This window comes from Pangasianodon hypophthalmus, chromosome 16 (genome assembly GCF_027358585.1).
Source record: "Pangasianodon hypophthalmus isolate fPanHyp1 chromosome 16, fPanHyp1.pri, whole genome shotgun sequence".
In the NCBI taxonomy this organism is placed as follows: domain Eukaryota; kingdom Metazoa; phylum Chordata; class Actinopteri; order Siluriformes; family Pangasiidae; genus Pangasianodon; species Pangasianodon hypophthalmus.
This window is the reverse complement of record NC_069725.1, coordinates 9,831,552-9,849,062: the sequence shown is the minus strand read 5'-3', so window position 1 is coordinate 9,849,062 and position 17,511 is coordinate 9,831,552. Positions and strand designations below refer to the sequence as shown.

The following is a 17,511-nucleotide window of genomic DNA, read 5'->3' as shown; positions in this document are numbered from 1 at the left end:
GCCTTTAAGTGTGTAATCATTCTTCTTGCACTTAGAACTTATGATATAATGCATTGCTCAACCCTAATAGTTTCATTGTTAAGCTACTGCTAGATATTGATAGACATTGTAGCCCTACCATCTAACCCCTCAACCAGACTGCCAATTAGAAAGCTGAAATACAGCAGACACACTTAAAAACTGCTGTATCAATAAAGCACTTTCATGGTTTTAATTCACAAATGATCCAAAAGTATGAATATTGGTGTTCTGTGCACAATTTATCAGTCACATATCATCCCTTCAATCTTAACATCTAATATTTCATATTTCAGTGATGTACAAGGTTGTAGGCTTCAGTGTCTGTCTTATTACAGATATAAGATTAAAAAGATCTCTTTAATTTGTAAAATGCAGCTTATATTAAACAGACATTGTATACATAAGCCATATAGGAGTAAGCTGAATGGACAGAATTCATTTGTATAAAGGATTCCCCCATGGGTGAAAAGTGTGAGGACTTAGACGAGGATATCTCCAGATTATGACGTGGAGTGGATAGTGAGAAGACAGAGAAAGGTTGGGATTACATGACTGATGAGCAGACGCTAGCCACAGTTGTACCTCCTGCCTGGTAGCTTAAATCTTGAAAATTTCTGACTGGAGCAACAGAGTAGCAAGAAGATCCTGAGTGGTACTGCATCATGAGGTTGAATCTCTGACATTGAGTACCTCAGCAAATCATACTTTGAGGTAAGGTACACTAAAGGTTAGCTGATGGTAAAGAATAATGGATCACTGAGTTTGGAAACTTAACAATACCATTACTTGACTAGTGGAAAAAAATAATCATACAATAAAAATTGCTGTCATGACAACATAACACTACTTGGATATTGCTAACTACAGTCTTGATCTCTTTAACTTCTCACGCTTGCTATACCAGTGGAGACAAATTCAACCTTCAGTATGAAGCTGAAGTGGACTAATCTAGCCATCCTCTTCTTCTTCATCCTCTCTCTCATCATGACTGGTTGTTTTATATGGCAATATAGGCTTCCCAAGGCCAAACCAGGTAAGAGAGTAAATAATTGCAGAATCACATTTGGAAAAAGGTCTTTTCAGTAATGTCTGGAGGTCCATTTGAATGTTTGACTTTCTGATCTCCTTATGCTTAACTGATTGCTTGTGGGGGGAAGCCAGAGGATTACACAGAGCTTGACATGGAGGATCACAGATTACTTAGGACAGTAAAGCCTGATATTCACTTGGAGGTGGTGCTGTCAAAGGAACTGAAACACTCTATAATAAATGAGTACATCACCCTAATGCAGCCCATTTCACATTCACACTGCATTACATTCAACTGCAGATGCATATGAATATTTTATGATAATAGCCCGGGGTGAATAATGTGACCAACAGTCCAGATTGTATTTCGGTGATAGATGTCATTTTAGAATAACTGACATTTTATGTTATATCTCAACCAATAGAATAAAAGTGCTGTCTGTAATCTGTAAATGTAAGGATTAAAACACAATGTGGCATGCTGTTTTAGGAAACTAACCAATGATAGGGTGGCGTGAAGGTCATTACCACCCTGAAGAATAGTGATTATTTTCCTATAACTGCACATTCATAAGTTATTTATTCCTCTTATGCTACAGCAATCTGACAATACATTTTTTAGATTAATGAACATCATACTTTTTAACCATGGAGTTTCATTTAATGTTGTAGAACATCCAAGCAAAAACTTAGTTCCTGTTATCACTTATGTTATAACAGCTATTAACATTCTCTTACCAGCCTCTCTTGTTCCACACTTTTGAAGCTAATAAGACAAAAATCGCAAGAAACTGGAAAACACAAAATTGTCCATCCTGAAGACTCTCCCAGGACAGAAAATGTACTGACTGTTAGAAAGCTCTGATACATGAGACTCCTTCCATATATTATTTATTATGGTTATATATTATGGAGACTCCTTCCATAAATGTTATATAAATGTTTCCTTACAGAAAACCTCACAACATCAATGATTATATGGTTTTCTTTGTTAAAATTAAAAAAAAAAAAGTTATTAGCTGTAGATTATATGGAGCATCCACCATTCAAGTCTCTGTGAATGAGCTGTTACTATAGAAACGATAATGTAATAGAACAAGTGCGTTAATATAAATTTATGTTTAAATTTGTCCTTACAAAAACATATATAGTCCTTGTTTTACCTATCAGCATTACAGAAGTAAAGCATGTTTTTTTCTTTCAATAGGTACCTCACTCATGTCCTGCAATTTTCCCTTGTTTTAGTGGCTGAAATAAAAGTCCAAGAGGTGAATGAAGAGAAAATGTGCCCACGTTTCCCAGAGCCTGTGCCTCTGAAGCATCCCATACCTGTCCTAATGGATGCTCTGGAAAAGGTTGGTCCAGCTATGAAAAAGAAGTAATAATGGATGACAGGATCAATAATATGCTCCGCAGTACTTTGTCATGGTGCGTCATGCGTGATCTATTTTGTTAATTTAACCCCAATACAATATTATTAATATAACAGTACACCATAGCTGCACTCTGTAGATATACTATTTCAACCTCTACCCCATTGCTATTCACAAACCAATCCTCTTCCACATCCAGCATAGGACCGCTGCAGGTTATCAGCTCACTCTCATGTTTGTGCTTTGCTTATTTGTATGTTTCTTCATGGTCATCTGATTCTTTCCAATTTAAATGTCATCTCATAAATTACTTATTAGTTCCTTTAACAGGTGTTTATGTCATTAACATAGTAATAGGATTGTAACATATCAGAGCCAGAAAGAGAGAGAGAAAGAGACAGAGTTAGGATCCATGGACAAAGCCACTTTACTACAAAAATCCAAACATAGAAAAACAAAATTACAATCCAGATGAAATTCAGTAACAAGGAAGTGGCCAGGACACAGGAAATCACAGGGCAATCAGGCCAGAGGATAATACAAAAAAGAAAGGGTCAAACAGCATAAATGATCAGGAGAATAACAAGGCTCAGAACCTCACAACTGTAATGTTTGGCAAGACGTCTCAATGAATTAATGTTCTTTGCGTATATATTTACTAGATCAATGCACTAACTCAAAAACAAGTTGGCTTACAAATAATGTCACCTGGATTTACTGTGTTCTGTTGGTGGAAAGTCCAGGATTAGAACCACAGAAACACTGCTCTGCATCATACCAGCACCACATACACCACCACACCACTGTCAGTGATGAGCAGAGAATGGTCCAATATCTAAATATTTGGTCAGTGGTGGTCCTATGATGGTCACTTTACATCAGTTGATGAAATAGATGGGGTCTGATCATTTGAGTAGAGCAGCAGGGCTACAGTCATTATCTGGATGGGTGATTATACGATTAGGGTGCCACTTGTGTCTCACTGATATTACATTTACCAACATGTATGTAAATTAAAAGACATTTTAAACATAAGTAAAGTGTCCTTCATAGCAACCTATGTGCAAATTTACTTAAAACATTAATAAACCCTCTACAGCACTTACAGAACAGAATTTTTGTCTCCCCAGCCCATTACAGCTATACTTTACCTTGAAATTTAATCATTAAAGTACTTCAAAAATCTTTTCTTTTTTTTTTTTTTTTGCATTAATGTTTAAATCCATTTAACAGCTCATGGTTGCAACATCCGTTTCCATGAGTCCATTATGGGTTATGAAAAATGTACATTTTAGCCCCCACAACATTCACAAATTCTTTTCTAATTATTTTCAGTGATATTGTATGATGAGGTCACTTTGAAAGTTCAACCATGTTATCCAAATTAAAGATTTAAAGTAATGTATTAATTAAAAAATCTATTTTAAGTAAATCATTAAGTCCTTAATGTGTTCATGCCATTAGTATGGATGCTAGTTAACCACATTTGGTGTATTTGATAATTTTATCAATTTTAAGAGCAAAAGGCAATGACTGTCAGGAAAGAAACCTTGTTAAAAAAATTAGATATTGTTACCTGAGATGGTGTAACATATTTTTGAATAGTTAAATTCACGCTTCCCTATTAGATTCAATGATTAAAAAAATAGATTAAATGTTTTTAAGTGCTAAATGGAAGCCAAATCATATAATCATATAATCACCCATACTGTATATCTACATAGTGTGCTTAAGTATATCTGATAACATGGCCAAAAATTGTAAATACAAGTAAGGTGTACCTAATAAGCCGTATGCCTATAACAACAAAATATTTTTTAGGTGGATTCTCTTTTGAGGACCAGAATTGATGCAACAACACTGCCAGCAATTTCATGCATTGTCATCTATAATGACTCAGTGCTGTGGAATGGGAACTTTGGCAGAAGAAATGGGAGTGACCCAAAGTCTTCACCACCAAACGAGTACACAGTGTATAGGTGAGGAAATGACAGCCTACACTCTCTTTATCTACAGTGGCTTTGCATGTTTGTATGTCTCATAATCTCATAAATTACATATCTACATCCAGGATGATACCCTTTCACATGTATCCAACCCAGTGACTTTTGTACAAAGCAATATCTCTAGAATATACACAATATTCGGCATGTCTTATTGAGCCTGTTGTTATGATGGTTATAGAAAATACCACTCATTCACATTTTTACACCAGAATTGCCACTTTATCTAAGATCTTCCCCACTCTGATGCTATACAAGTTGTGGGAGGATGGTAAAGTGAACTCCTTGGATGACCCTCTAGAGAAGTATGTAAAGAACTTCACCATAAAGAACCCTCTGAGAAAACAGATGGACAGAGAACCAAAGTCTGGGGCAGCATTTACAAGAAATGGCAGAAGACAATTCCATTCCTCTATCACTCTCAGAAGAATGGCCAGTCAACTATCAGGTACTGAGATCTAGATATGGGAGGCCAGATCACTGTCACGTTTAGTTTTAGCGTTTGTTTTGACCGATGTAATTTAGCTTGATAATTAACTGATTCGTTGAATTGGGTATGTCAGTTGAAAAGAAATGTTAAAGTATAAAATGGAAAAGTCCACAAAGGAGGAGCTTGATTATCTATGACTTGTACTGATCATAAAACTTCAGTCAAAATTTACACTAGACACAAAATAGCTAATTGACCTTGATGACATTATGCAAGTGTGTTTTTACTTACTGAAATTCTAAATAAGCTGAGACTATAATTTGGTAAATTGTGTCTAAATAGGGAATTGCCTTGCTGTAATACGTTTCCACCTGTAAATGCAATTCAGAACATTAATCATCTCAGACTCGTTCAGCCTATGATTCAGTATTTGACTGACATTATCCTTAAATGACTATTTGGTGAGAGTATTTTGGATTGATGCCCGAAAAAAATGGAATAAAGACACTCCGGACTAGATGCACCATGCCGTTTAACTCAGTGATAAAGTAATAGTAATAATTATATCATTGTTTATTGTCTAACATAATTTAATATTATTGACTGCAGGATTGCCCAGGCGACTTAGAGGAACCAGCCTACTCTGGAATGGCCAGACTCAAGAGGCAATTGATTTACTGCAAGATGATATTCTTGTGGCAGACCCTGGAACAAAGTAAGATAACTAATTGTATGACAGAGTGATTTTGAGCCCCAGATCTGGGGACAATATGTACTGCACATTGTTTGTCCTTTAACACAGCTCCTAAAAGGCTCAATATCAGCTCTTAAAGTGTTTGTTCATTACCTGGTGAGAATATTCTGGCATGTCCAAGTACGAAGTACATGAAACACAGTAAAATCACCTTGCTTCAGCAGCCCAACAAATATATCTGGCCATAATGGGACATAATGACTAGTGAATGTGTAAATAAATGCTAAGTAAATGCTAGATAAATGCCAGCATAGACAAGATTAACTAGATCAAGTGCCTGAGATTAAATTAGGGATGATGCAAAATCTCTTAGGACATCAATCTCCAGGGCAAGGTTGGATATCCATGCAAAAGACTTTCCCAGACAAGTATTCTTCCACCTCTCTGTCCCCAGATGCCACTACAGTAACCTGGCCTTCTCCCTGCTGGCCCACGTCATGGCAGACAAAGTGACAGGAACTGATTACGAGAGCTGGGTATCCAAAAACATCCTCCAACCAGTAGGCATGGAGGACACTGGCTTTGACATCACCGCAGAGATTAAGAAAAAGATGGCAGTGGGGGTTTACCCAAGTGGCCAGCCCACGCCTCTTTATGATCTTGGCTGGTACCGACCCTCGGGACAGATGTACTCCACTACGGCGGACATGGCCAAGCTGATGATGGTTCTCCTGGGGGCATATAACCATGGAGTGGTCCGGGTGGACACACTGAAAACCCTGCTGACGCCTATTTTCCACTGTGACACCAGCTACTTCTCAAACCAAACAGGCACACCTTGGGAAGTGTACGAACAGCTGGAATATGAGATTATCCGTAAAGATGGAGATCTGGATGGGTATTCGGCTGTGCTCTCACTTGTGCCGCACCTTAAGCTGGGGTTGGTCATTCTGATGGCTGGAACTAAGCCTGCTGATGAAGATCTTGTAACCAAATCCTACAGTTATCTCATCCCTGCTATGGAGAGGGCCTTTAGAGATGCACCTCCTGTCCTTGTACCTCCTCCTGATCCAGCTCCTTATATGGGCCTCTTCACCTACAGTAACATGACCTTCTATGAAATCAAAGCAGGCTCAGATGGCATACTGTCAATGCAGCAGTTTGGGCCACCTGTGGATGAAATGGTCCCTTTGGAGTATAGCACTTGGAGGCTGAGTTATTTAGAGAAGAGGGTGTTCAAGGTGGTGTTTGAGAAGGAGTATCCATGTCATCTGAAGATCAGGAACACTTCTGTTTCAATGGAGTCTCAGGATAGGCAGCTGTTTAACTTTTACACATTCAATGAGAATGGCCTTGCACCTGGATTTGATGTGCCAGGCCTGAACACTTACAATGTGATGCGAATATCACGCAGACCGATTTTCACCAACTGAGGAGGTACTTGAAAAAAGAAACTAATAACAAACAATTTCTCTTCTCTTGTATTCTTAATTGTGAAGCCTACAAATGAAAAAAGACTGTGTTTTTTTTTTTTTTTTTGCCAACTAACTTGGTACATGAGTGAATGAATATTATGTAAGGAAGAAAACTCTAGGCTCCCACTGGTGGAACAGAAAAGCGTTTGGAAGATTGGCACCGTTTGGAAGATCATTGGAAGATTGTTTGATTACCAACGATGCTCCAGCCGCTGGGAGACCAAGAGAGCAAAATTGATCATGCACTCTTGGTGGGAGTGATGGAATATTCTCTCCCCCCGTCAATCAGAGTGACAGTAAACAATCATGGCCGTCTGTGAGCTCATGTATGTGGAAGAGGGTAGTTGGCACTTTCCTCCAAGTGTGTTAAGCTGACCTGTGACATGAGCATGAGCAACAGTGCAAAGAGATGCATGGCTAGCTTTACTGGTCTTGGAGGACATCCTAACTGGTAGCAGGCATGTGATAGGAGAGAGCTGGTTAGTGGGTGGGAACTGGTAAATGTGTAAATTATTGCAAATCTGTGCTTTGTCTTGCTGTCAAAGCTGCTGTTATAAAATGAATCAGCACCTTGTGACCAATCAGAATCGAGAATTCAACAGCACTCTGGCATAATTCAAAGAAACATATTTTATACTGAATGTCTTTATTGTAAGATAAATTATAAGTGCCTTAAGGATATGGCTACACATCTACACAAAAAAACTACATTTACATACAAAATACATTTTCCAACAATTTTTTTGTTTGTCCATATACATTTATTATTTGTCCATTTATTATTTGTTTTTTGTTTCAGTATCTATTTGAGCAATTAAATTACTATATTATAAATTAAATGATTACACAGTCTGCTCACTACTGAAAAACTATACACATATGAAAATCTATACTTTCTTACAGGTATTGTTAATTCATGACAAATTACAAACAAACAAATAAAAATGTATATTTAAAGTTCTGTTAAATGCAAAAGTTTGTGCACCTCCCTTTTTTAATGAAGAACTCAACAAAGACATTTAATGCAAGTTTTACAAGTGTTCCTTCATTATCAGTTACAGTGTCACAAGTGGATAAGTACTTCACTAGCTGTGCGAAAGGGGTGTGAAAGGTTTTCTGTTTTAGGTTTTGTGATTGCTGTATTCTTGATCCTGTTAACTGCTGATAGTAACAGGCTTAGAGCTTTGAGCCTGCTTGAATTTTTCATGCCTTATCAAATTAAAATAAATTGTTTTGTAACTGTAAAAAAATAAACACAGAAATAAAAGGGTGTGCAAACTTTTGCTCTCATTTCTATGCATGCTCCATATATTTTGATAGCCAGGTATTTGGTTGCAATTATTTTCTTTAATTAGAAATAGAGTAGGAATCACCATGTGTAGACTTAAGTCTCACTGTAGGGCAAAAACTTTCTGGAACATATGCTTTGCAAGAGTCCTGACTGAACTAACTAAAGTGTAGTGTTGATACTGCATGTCCTGTGGGAACCCAGTGAAATCCACCATAAAAAGTTAATTCATACTGCCTTTAGCGAAATAAACTCCTATACACGTAATCATTAACATGCGCAACCATCATTAGCCTATTTTGAGCTATATTGTGCAACACTAACACTCTGCTGATATAAAAACAAATGATTTATCAAGGTTATCAGAGTTTACATTAGTTATCTTTGTTATTAAAGAACATGTCATAAATATCAGGGTGAAACAGGGCATTACACATGAAGACACACACGTAGCATATGTGTAGCATGTGTAAAGCTGAGTCTGGGCGAAAAAAATCTTTTTCAGCAGTATTTATACTTAAATTAAAGTGTATTATGTGCATAGAGCCTACTGACAAGCACAGCCTGCGAATCATCCATGATCAAGACATCCACAGCATTATTGGTAATAAGAAGAAAAATAAGATTAAGATTAATACAGGTGAGCATACAGATTTTCACACTCTGCAGACAAAATGAAGAAGACAAGGAAATTTAATTTATACCAACAAGACACGTTTCACACATGATGTTCCTACACTATCAGCTAATTTAAAGAAATGGTCATACAGTGTACTGTATTTTAATATTAACTAACACACCAGAGATTTCTGGAGACTAAGAGGGTCAGGACAAACATTTTCAATTTTTTTTTCACTTCATTTTCAACATCCTGGAATTCTATTTTTGGAAATAAATGATAAAAAGAAGTTTCCCTTTTAAATGTTTTCCCTTTTATAACTACAAAAAACATGAAGGATTTGCCCACAACTGTAATAATAATAATAATAATAATAATATACATTGTAATAAGACAAAGAATAATAATTAAAAGAAAAAAATATATAAAATTAATTTCCAACAAAAACTAAAAATACATCAAACAACAGAGAACAATCAATATAGAAGTAATAGGAATAAAATTTATGAAATAGAAATATACACAGTGAGTGGAGTTTGTATGTTCTCCCCGTGCTTCGGGAGTTTCCTCTGGGTACTCTGGTTTCCTCCCTCAGGCCAAAGACATGCAATGTAGGCTGACTGGCATTTACAAATCGTCCATAGTGTGTGAATGGGTTTGTGCGTGTGTGTGCGTGTGTGTGATTGTGCCACATTCAGGGCGTCCCCTGCCTTGAGCCTGAGTCCCCTGGGATAGGCTCCAGGCTCCCCTGTGACTCTGTGTGGGATAAGTGCTACAGAAAATGGATGGATGGATGGAAATGTACATATCTATAAAAGTATGATTATAAAATGTGACCATAAATAATACCTGCTTTATAAAAAAAAGTAAATACACATGTACATCTATCATTTTTTTCTAAACAAATGCTTTAAAAAAGTCACATATCCATGTTTTCTCACTGAAAGCTACTGAAATACAGCTGTGATACTGAATTGTTTGTCTTCGCACTGTTACGCAGAGCAATAAAAAGATGTTTTCATCACTACCGTGCCAGTCAACCTGCAGTTTATTAACTAACATATCCACAGGGTGGAGATGACAAAGGGCTGTAATTATCTTTGAAGTTGTGTTTTAAAAGGAACAGCAGAGGCACGGGATACAAGAACGTCAGAAGACAGTACATATAGCCCAGGGTTCAGCTGAAGATGAAGGTCTTGCCAGTCGTTCTACTGATTTTGGCCTTTGGCCTAATCTCAGATGCTGTGATTGTTCATGTAAGTGTGTTTACTTTTATATTTATTATTTAGAAGATGCTTTTAACAAGTGAGACAGTATCCAGTGCAGCCATGTATCTGAGTTGAAGGACCAGGGTCTGGTTTCAGGGCAGAACAGTTGCTCTGTGGCAGTCGTGGGATTTAAACTCAAAATACTATGGTGACTGAGCTAGCACTGTTAAATTATTATCCTCAAATTGAACTACTATTTCAGTTATAATATAATATAGAATTAATAATAGATAATAGTAGAGTAATAAATGTACTAACTCACAGAGAAGGAGAAGGAGAATGTACAGGAAAAAATGTTAGAAATGTTAGAAAAATGTTAGAAATAGAAATATGCTTAAGAATATAAATGCAATTTGTTTTAAACTATTTGAGCAGAACTTCTTTGTGTTTGGCAGATATATTACACTCTTATGAAAAGAAATATAAATGTAGTTTTGCCTTATTCTACTTGAGGAAGCCTTTATGTTTCTATGCAGAAACTTACAACAGAATGTTTCCTTATTGAAGGAGGTTTCAAGAGGAACCGTTTTACATCCCTTAAATAAACATTTTTAAGGGTGTACTATAATTCCTGCTGGTGATTTTTTTTTATCTGCTCACGACCTACAACTGGGATCAATGTACACATTGCACAACAAAATGGCAAATATTCTGGAACTATATATAGGGTGTGGTGCCTGACTCCAAAGTGTCCGTAGTACTGTGTCTAAATTACAGCATGTGTTCATTTTACTATGTTTAGCAAAACAGTTTTAAACATATTTTGCAATTTGGTGGAAGACTGCTCTTGTTATACCAGTAGAACTGACTATTTTTATTTTTTTTTATTCAGGAAGGAGAATTTTCTTTCTCACTCGAATCAGTAAAAAAGGTTTGGGACATCCTGGCTAATGAAGAGTCAACCAAACAGACCAATCCCTTAAGCGTGTTCAGCGCTGTGACAGTGTGTGAAAACCCACTCCTTCCTGAGGAATTTCAGCCTCTGTGCCAAAGCAAAAATGCACAATTTCATTTTTCCAGACTTGGTAAGCAATGTAGAATAGAATAGAATAGTTTGGTTTGCAACTCCAGGAGTATAGAAAAGACTTAAAATACACAAATCTAGCTATAAAAATAAAGGAATATACACTCACCAGCCAATTTAATAGGAACATCTTTACACTTCGTCATTCATGTATTTATCCAATCAGCCATTCATGTGGCAGCAGCACAATGCATGAGAATGGCCAGACTGGTTAGAGCTAACAGAAAAGCTCTGGTAATGCACATAACCCCATTTTCAAATCTTTGGTAAGCAGAAAAGCATCTCAGAACGCAAACTACATCAAACCTTGAGGCAGATGGGCTTTAACAGCAGAAGACTACATCGGGTAGGAATCCAAGTGGGCACAGGCTCACCGAAACTGGGCAGTTTTAAATTGTGTAAAGACCAGGCAATGTTTTTCCAATCTTCAACTGTCCAGTTTCTGGTTTTTGCACCAGTCTGTGTAAATTATATTGTTGTGTGTGAAAATCCCAGGAGATTATCAATTTCTGAAATACTCAAACCAGCCCGTCTGGCACAACCATCCATGCCATGGTCAAAGTCACTAAGTTCACATTTTTTCCCCATTCTGAGGTTTGGTACAAACATTAACTGAAGCTCTTGACTTGTATCTGCAGGATTTTATGTATTGTATTGCTGCCGCATGATTGGCTGACTAGATCGCATGAATGAGCAGTTATACAGGTGTTCCTATTAAAGTGGCCGGTGAGAGTATATGATAAATCACAGGGTGGAGGGGTGTGATGTGAAGGAGTTAAAGTTATATTGAAAGTCACTGAAAGTTGATGTGAGGTTTCAATTACACTGAACTACTTTCTTATCCTCTGAAATTACTAGTGTGAACTGAAAAGACATTTCTTTTTGTGTTACCTGCAGCACTTCTCTCCGGGAAAAAGGATGTATGTGAGATCTGTGCATTTGCTGCTTGCACTGGTTGCTGAACATGACTCAGCATTATACTGATACTTCAAGATCTAAAATCTTACTCTTTTTAAATTCCACTTATTTTTATTAGTTTGACAAATTCATTATGCATACTTGTATGTAATCTGTCTCTGTGTTGTAATCATTTTTATCTCCAATCACTATTTTAAAAGAACTTCAAATTCACCTGGATTAAAACTCTGTTATGATAGCTTTAAGATCTAACACTTTGTGGTAGAATTTATGTACAAGTTGTTTCCTATTTTCTATGTGTTACTTACTATCAGCATTTATTATATAGTACAAACCCAAGGCAAAATTAAATATAATAGAAATCTCACTAACTAGTCTTGATCATTGATATGCTGTGTCAAAGCATTTGAAAATGTGGTAATGTAAGTGTGAAAATTTTAGATACAACATATCTAAAGGTATATACACTCACCAGACAATTTAATAGGCTGGTGAGTGTATATACATTTCGTCATTCATGTATTTATCCAATCAGCCATTCATGTGGCAGCAGCACAATGCATGAGAATGGCCAGACTGGTTAGAGCTAACAGAAAAGCTCTGGTAATGCACATAATCTCATTTCTACAACACTGATAAGCAGAAAAGCATCTCAGAACGCAAACTACATCAAACCTTGAGGCAGATGGGCTTTAACAGCAGAAGACTACATCGGGGAGGAATCCAAGTGGGCACGGGCTCACCGAAACTGGGCAGTTTTAAATTGCGTAAAGACCAGGCAATGTTTTTCCAATCTTCAACTGTCCAGTTTCTGTCTTTTTGTTTTTCGCACCATTCTGTAAGAATTATATTGTTGAGTGTGAAAATCCCAGGAGATTAACAATTTCTGAAATACTCAAACCAGCCCATCTGGCACAACCAACCATGCCATGGTTAAAGTCACTAAGTTCACATTTCACATTTCAATTTCACATTTCACAATCCCTTTAACATTTCCACATTTTGTGGTGTTACAATCTGGAAATAAAAATGGTCTTAATTTGGTTTATACATCACCAATCCTCACAAAATAGCCCATAATATTGTAGTGCGTAGGGACGTCTATATGTTTTGAAAAATGATTTACAAATTAGACAAATTTTATTCAGATAAATAGGTGACTTCTGATGGTTGCACCAGAACTAATATACAGGTTTTGCAGCAACAGGGATGAGTACTTATGCAATATATAATTATGTCTTGTATGTTTTATTTGTAAGTAGTTTGCAAATTATACTGATCCCCCGACATACACACACATTAAGATTATGGGATATTTGGTATAGATTCTTGATTTCCAGGTTGAAACCCCTGCTGGAAAAAAAAAAACAACAACCAGGGAAAGTTAGCTGGTCTTAGCTGGTCACTAGCCTCAGAAGGTCAGGCTGGTCAGGTTTTATGGTTTTAGAGGCCTTTTGGTCACTTTCAAGATGTTTCTAGTTGGTCAGGCTGGTTCCAGCTGGTCATGTTTAATGGTTTTGGTCACTTTCAAGATGTTTCTAGTTGGTCAGGCTGGTTCCAGCTGGTCATGTTTAATGGTTTTGGTCACTTTCAGGCTGGTTATAACTGGTCAGTCCGGTCAGTTGTGATCATTTAAGAAGGCAGACTACACAATTTGTAAAAGTTAAATACTTGTGCAAACCACTGTATGTATATAAACAGTGTGCATAATATTTTACAACTCTAACCGCTCATCATTTACACTGCATGTACAATTATTAGGCAAGTCAGTATTATGATCTGAATATTATTTCTATGCATATTATCCAACTATTAACCATATAAATCTGAATGCTAACTGAGTATAATTATTTTCATGTGAAGTTTAATTGTTTAATGGGTGTGGCTTAAAGTGATTAACATGCTGTATAAGGTGCGCATCATTATTAGGCAGCTTCTCTACGTCGGGAAAATGGGACAAAAAGAGATTTAACTGAGACTGAAAAGTCAAAAATTGTAGAATGCCTATCAGAGGGATGCAGCACACTGTTATGAATACTTCGTTATGAATATTCAACAGGGTCGCAAAAACGTGTGGAGAAGAAAAGGCGCAGATTGACTGCAAGACTTAAGAAGAATAAAACGTGAGGTTACCAGGAACCAGTTTGCCTCCCGTGCCACCCCTGATTTCAGAAGTGCAACCTTCCAGGAGTGTCCAGAAGTACAAGGTGTCAAGTGCTCCGAGACATGGCTAAGGTATGGAAGGCTGAAACACGACCACCACTGAATAAGATTCACAAGCTGAAGCGCTATAACTGGGCCAAGAAATACCTAAAGACTGATTTCAAATGTTTTATGGACAGATGAAATGAGAGTGACTCTAGATGGACCAGATGGGTGGACCCATGTGTGGATCACTAATGAATACAGAGTAGCAGTTTGAGCAAAGCACCAGCAAGGTGGAAGTGGTCCTGCTGTGGGCTGGTATCATTAATGAAGAGCTAGTTGGACTCTTTTGGGTGGAAGATGGACTTGCTGAATGTTTATGACTTCTTCCTGTACGACTGCTTGAAGAAAGAACCTTCTAGTAACTGGTAGTAGGTTTGGGTGTTGATTTTCAGTCCTTCTTCAACCCCCAAACCTACTGCCAGTTACTAGAAGGCACTTTCTTCAAGCAGTGATACAGGAAACAGTCAGAAACATTCAGGAAGGCCATGATTTTTATGCAGGACAATGCTCCATCGCATACAGCAAGGTACATAACTTCTTGGTCAACCAGAAAAGGCATCAAAGATGACAGAATGATGACTTGGCCCCTTTCCTTACCTGACGTAAATCCTATTTGAGAACTTCTGGGCCATTTTTGTGAGAGAAGCGTGAGATCTACAGTGAAGGAAGACAATTCACGTCTTTGAACAGCATTTGGGGGGCTGTGGTGGCTGCGTCAGCTAAAACTGATCATGATCAGATCGAGAAAGTGACAGATTCTGACAGATGGATGGAAGGCTCATGGCAGTTATTGAAAAGAAAGGAGGCTACAAGTATATTCATCACTGAATAGTTTTGAAGGGCCAAAATAGTTTTTTGTTAATTGGTATAAGTTATTTTATGTTATGTTAGTTATCTGTTAAATAATACTTTAAGACTGAACAATAAACAAGTCAAAAAAATGAATTGAAATTTAGTTGCCTAATAAATGTGCATGCTGATAATTTCCCCTGAGAAAGACAAATCTCATTTTTTCTTTGTTAAACATTCTATAGTGATGTGAAATAAACATCAAATGAGGGATCAGCTGAGACCATTGCATTTGTTCACCAATAAAATGAATCTGGAGAAATACCATGTGCCTAATAATTGTGCACGCAGTGAACGCATGAACTGCACAGTTTAATAAATCACGCAAGATGTCAGTGTAACATCATAAAACAATTCAGAGACGCGCTTCACTTAGAAATTACGTCCGAAACAACATCCTACCGCACTAAACAGGGTGTTAAAACCACTGGTAATTAATATTGGTGTAATGTTTTGAGATGTTAAGTGTGATAGTATGTTTGCGCTTTTGGCGTGTAGCCTGTACCTTACTGTTTTGATCGCCACTTAGGCTCGTTTAAATTCCATTGTCCGAAAGTTGCCGGAAATCTCCGATGTAAGCCGAAACGTCAGTCCTGTAGGACTGCTGGAGGCGGCCACATCGCCATGTTGAACGAAGTCATCCTACTCAGTAGAGAGCTACTCGTGAAATAGCAGTTCTAAAGATCAGATATTATTAATTTAAGAAAGGGCACGTCGTCGAGATCGCCCTGGCAAGCAGAGACGAACTGGATCCTCGGACACCCCGAGCGGGGAGGGGGAACAACCCCCCTACCTTCAGCAATGAAGACAAACCCCAATAAGCGCTAGCTAGCTAACGTTAGCTTGCTACTGTATCAATAAGCTAGCTAGACTGTTAGCTAGCTAGCTAAAGCTTTCTGTCTGAACTAGCTTTTCCGCCACCGGCAACTTGCTCGTTTAGGGCCTGCTGCTGGCGCAACTTGCTGGCTAGCTACATTTTATACGCGTTATTTTTAAGCTACCAGTCTACATAGCTAGCTATTTCTGTAAATAGTCGCCTTTGGTTTTTCTTTCTTTTTTTTTGCAATGAGTTTGCCGCAGAAAGCGGTGCCGAAGTCAGCCGCTCCCGCCGTCGCCGGACCTGGACCCGGGCCGGCTAACTCCTCTCAGCTGCGGACTCCGCTAGCCACAGTGCCGCTGCCGGGGCCGCCGCTCGCCCAGCAGCCTCCCCCGGTACCACCAACGCAGTATCCTTCACTGAAAACATACCTCTGTCACTTAGAGCTAAAGAATTCTCCTGTTTGTATGCTGTGGCTTTGTTGGGCTTTTTGTTTGTGTGGTGCCGGCTGTTTGAGTAACATCATGAACTGTGGTTGTTGTCAGTTTGACCACAGCAAGTATATAGAAATGTTGTCTGCTTTGTGTTAACTGTTAACAAAAAATATTTAACTATTTAATTTAATTAGTTTTTTTTTTTTTAGAGTGTCAGTTGCCGAAGTACAAAGCTTGTCAACACAAGGCTAGCAACTATCTCTCATGCTAGGTGGCTAGGGGTGTTGTTAGCTAGCTAACTAAGATGAGTAGCATTCGAAGCTGTATGTTGTGTATTTAGCTTTTGCTGTGATATCGTGTTTGGTTTGGTTGTTTCGTGTGTTCTCACGAAACCAGTCGGCTTTTAAACAATAACCGTTAAAAGTCGTCGTTAGAGAGTTTGTAAAGGCATACAAGTAATAAGAAGTCGGCAGCGTATACCGGCTGCTGCTGTGGGTTAGCTAGCTGTGCTAGGCGGGTGGGTGTTGTGGATGTGGACGGTATTCTGAGGGCCCCTGTAGTTTGACATCTCTCAGTTGATATCCACATCTTTCCAACGTTTTCCATAAAACAATTGCTCAGCCCCTTTCAGCGTAGAGTCCTGGCCTAATTTTATGGAAATGTCTTTCAGTTCTTTCGCAGGGTTTCCAGTCTGCTGTACCGCAGTGCGTATGACACTTGTACACATGCTATTTGCGGATGTATATGTAGTACATCGTGATATTTGTATGGGTGGCCTGGGAAAAACCCTTCACACTGGCAAAACTGGGACATTTTCTCCTATGGTTCTGAAAACTACAGACTTTTCTACTCTCCTTTTTTGCATCTACCTCAACCAGAAGTAAAGTTGTAACATTTTAAACACTGGTTACCTGCAGAAGTAGATAGATAGATAGATAGATAGATCACTTTATTCATCCCAGGGTGAAATTCACCCATTTCAGCAGCACAGAGAGTTAAAAGAGAGAGTTAAAAGTAAAAAAGGAGAGAACTACATTTCAAGATTCTACTCAAATTTCTAC

General features: G+C 37.9%; 3 protein-coding genes across 14 annotated transcripts in view; all 3 read left to right on the top strand.

Moving 5' to 3' along the window:
- The first annotated feature begins 413 nt into the window (after positions 1–413).
- Positions 414–7,790, top strand: lactbl1a (lactamase, beta-like 1a). Its single transcript, XM_053240865.1, has 6 exons — positions 414–1,054; positions 2,296–2,405; positions 4,245–4,402; positions 4,639–4,874; positions 5,466–5,571; positions 6,005–7,790. Exons 1-6 carry the CDS (start codon positions 949–951, stop codon positions 6,981–6,983), a joined length of 1,695 nt encoding a protein of 564 aa, XP_053096840.1. The 5' UTR covers positions 414–948; the 3' UTR covers positions 6,984–7,790.
- A 2,242-nt stretch (positions 7,791–10,032) lies between these two features.
- Positions 10,033–12,509, top strand: LOC117599234 (guanylin). The gene is made up of 3 exons (XM_034311714.2): positions 10,033–10,188; positions 11,033–11,225; positions 12,122–12,509. The coding sequence occupies exons 1-3, from the start codon at positions 10,120–10,122 to the stop codon at positions 12,184–12,186; spliced, it is 327 nt and encodes a 108-aa protein (XP_034167605.1). The 5' UTR covers positions 10,033–10,119; the 3' UTR covers positions 12,187–12,509.
- Positions 12,510–15,778: 3,269 nt separating this feature from the next.
- Positions 15,779–17,511, top strand: part of eif4g3b (eukaryotic translation initiation factor 4 gamma, 3b) — a 36,258-nt gene continuing 34,525 nt past the window's right edge. For 11 of the 12 annotated variants that reach the window (XM_053241007.1, XM_053241012.1, XM_053241011.1 and 8 more), the window contains exon 1: positions 15,782–16,425. In XM_053241007.1, the coding sequence (XP_053096982.1) occupies positions 16,265–16,425 (161 nt within the window). In that variant the 5' untranslated portion in view covers positions 15,782–16,264. Of the gene's footprint in view, positions 16,426–17,511 lie in introns of all 12 variants that reach the window. The other variant, XR_008304339.1, reaches the window with a different exon arrangement.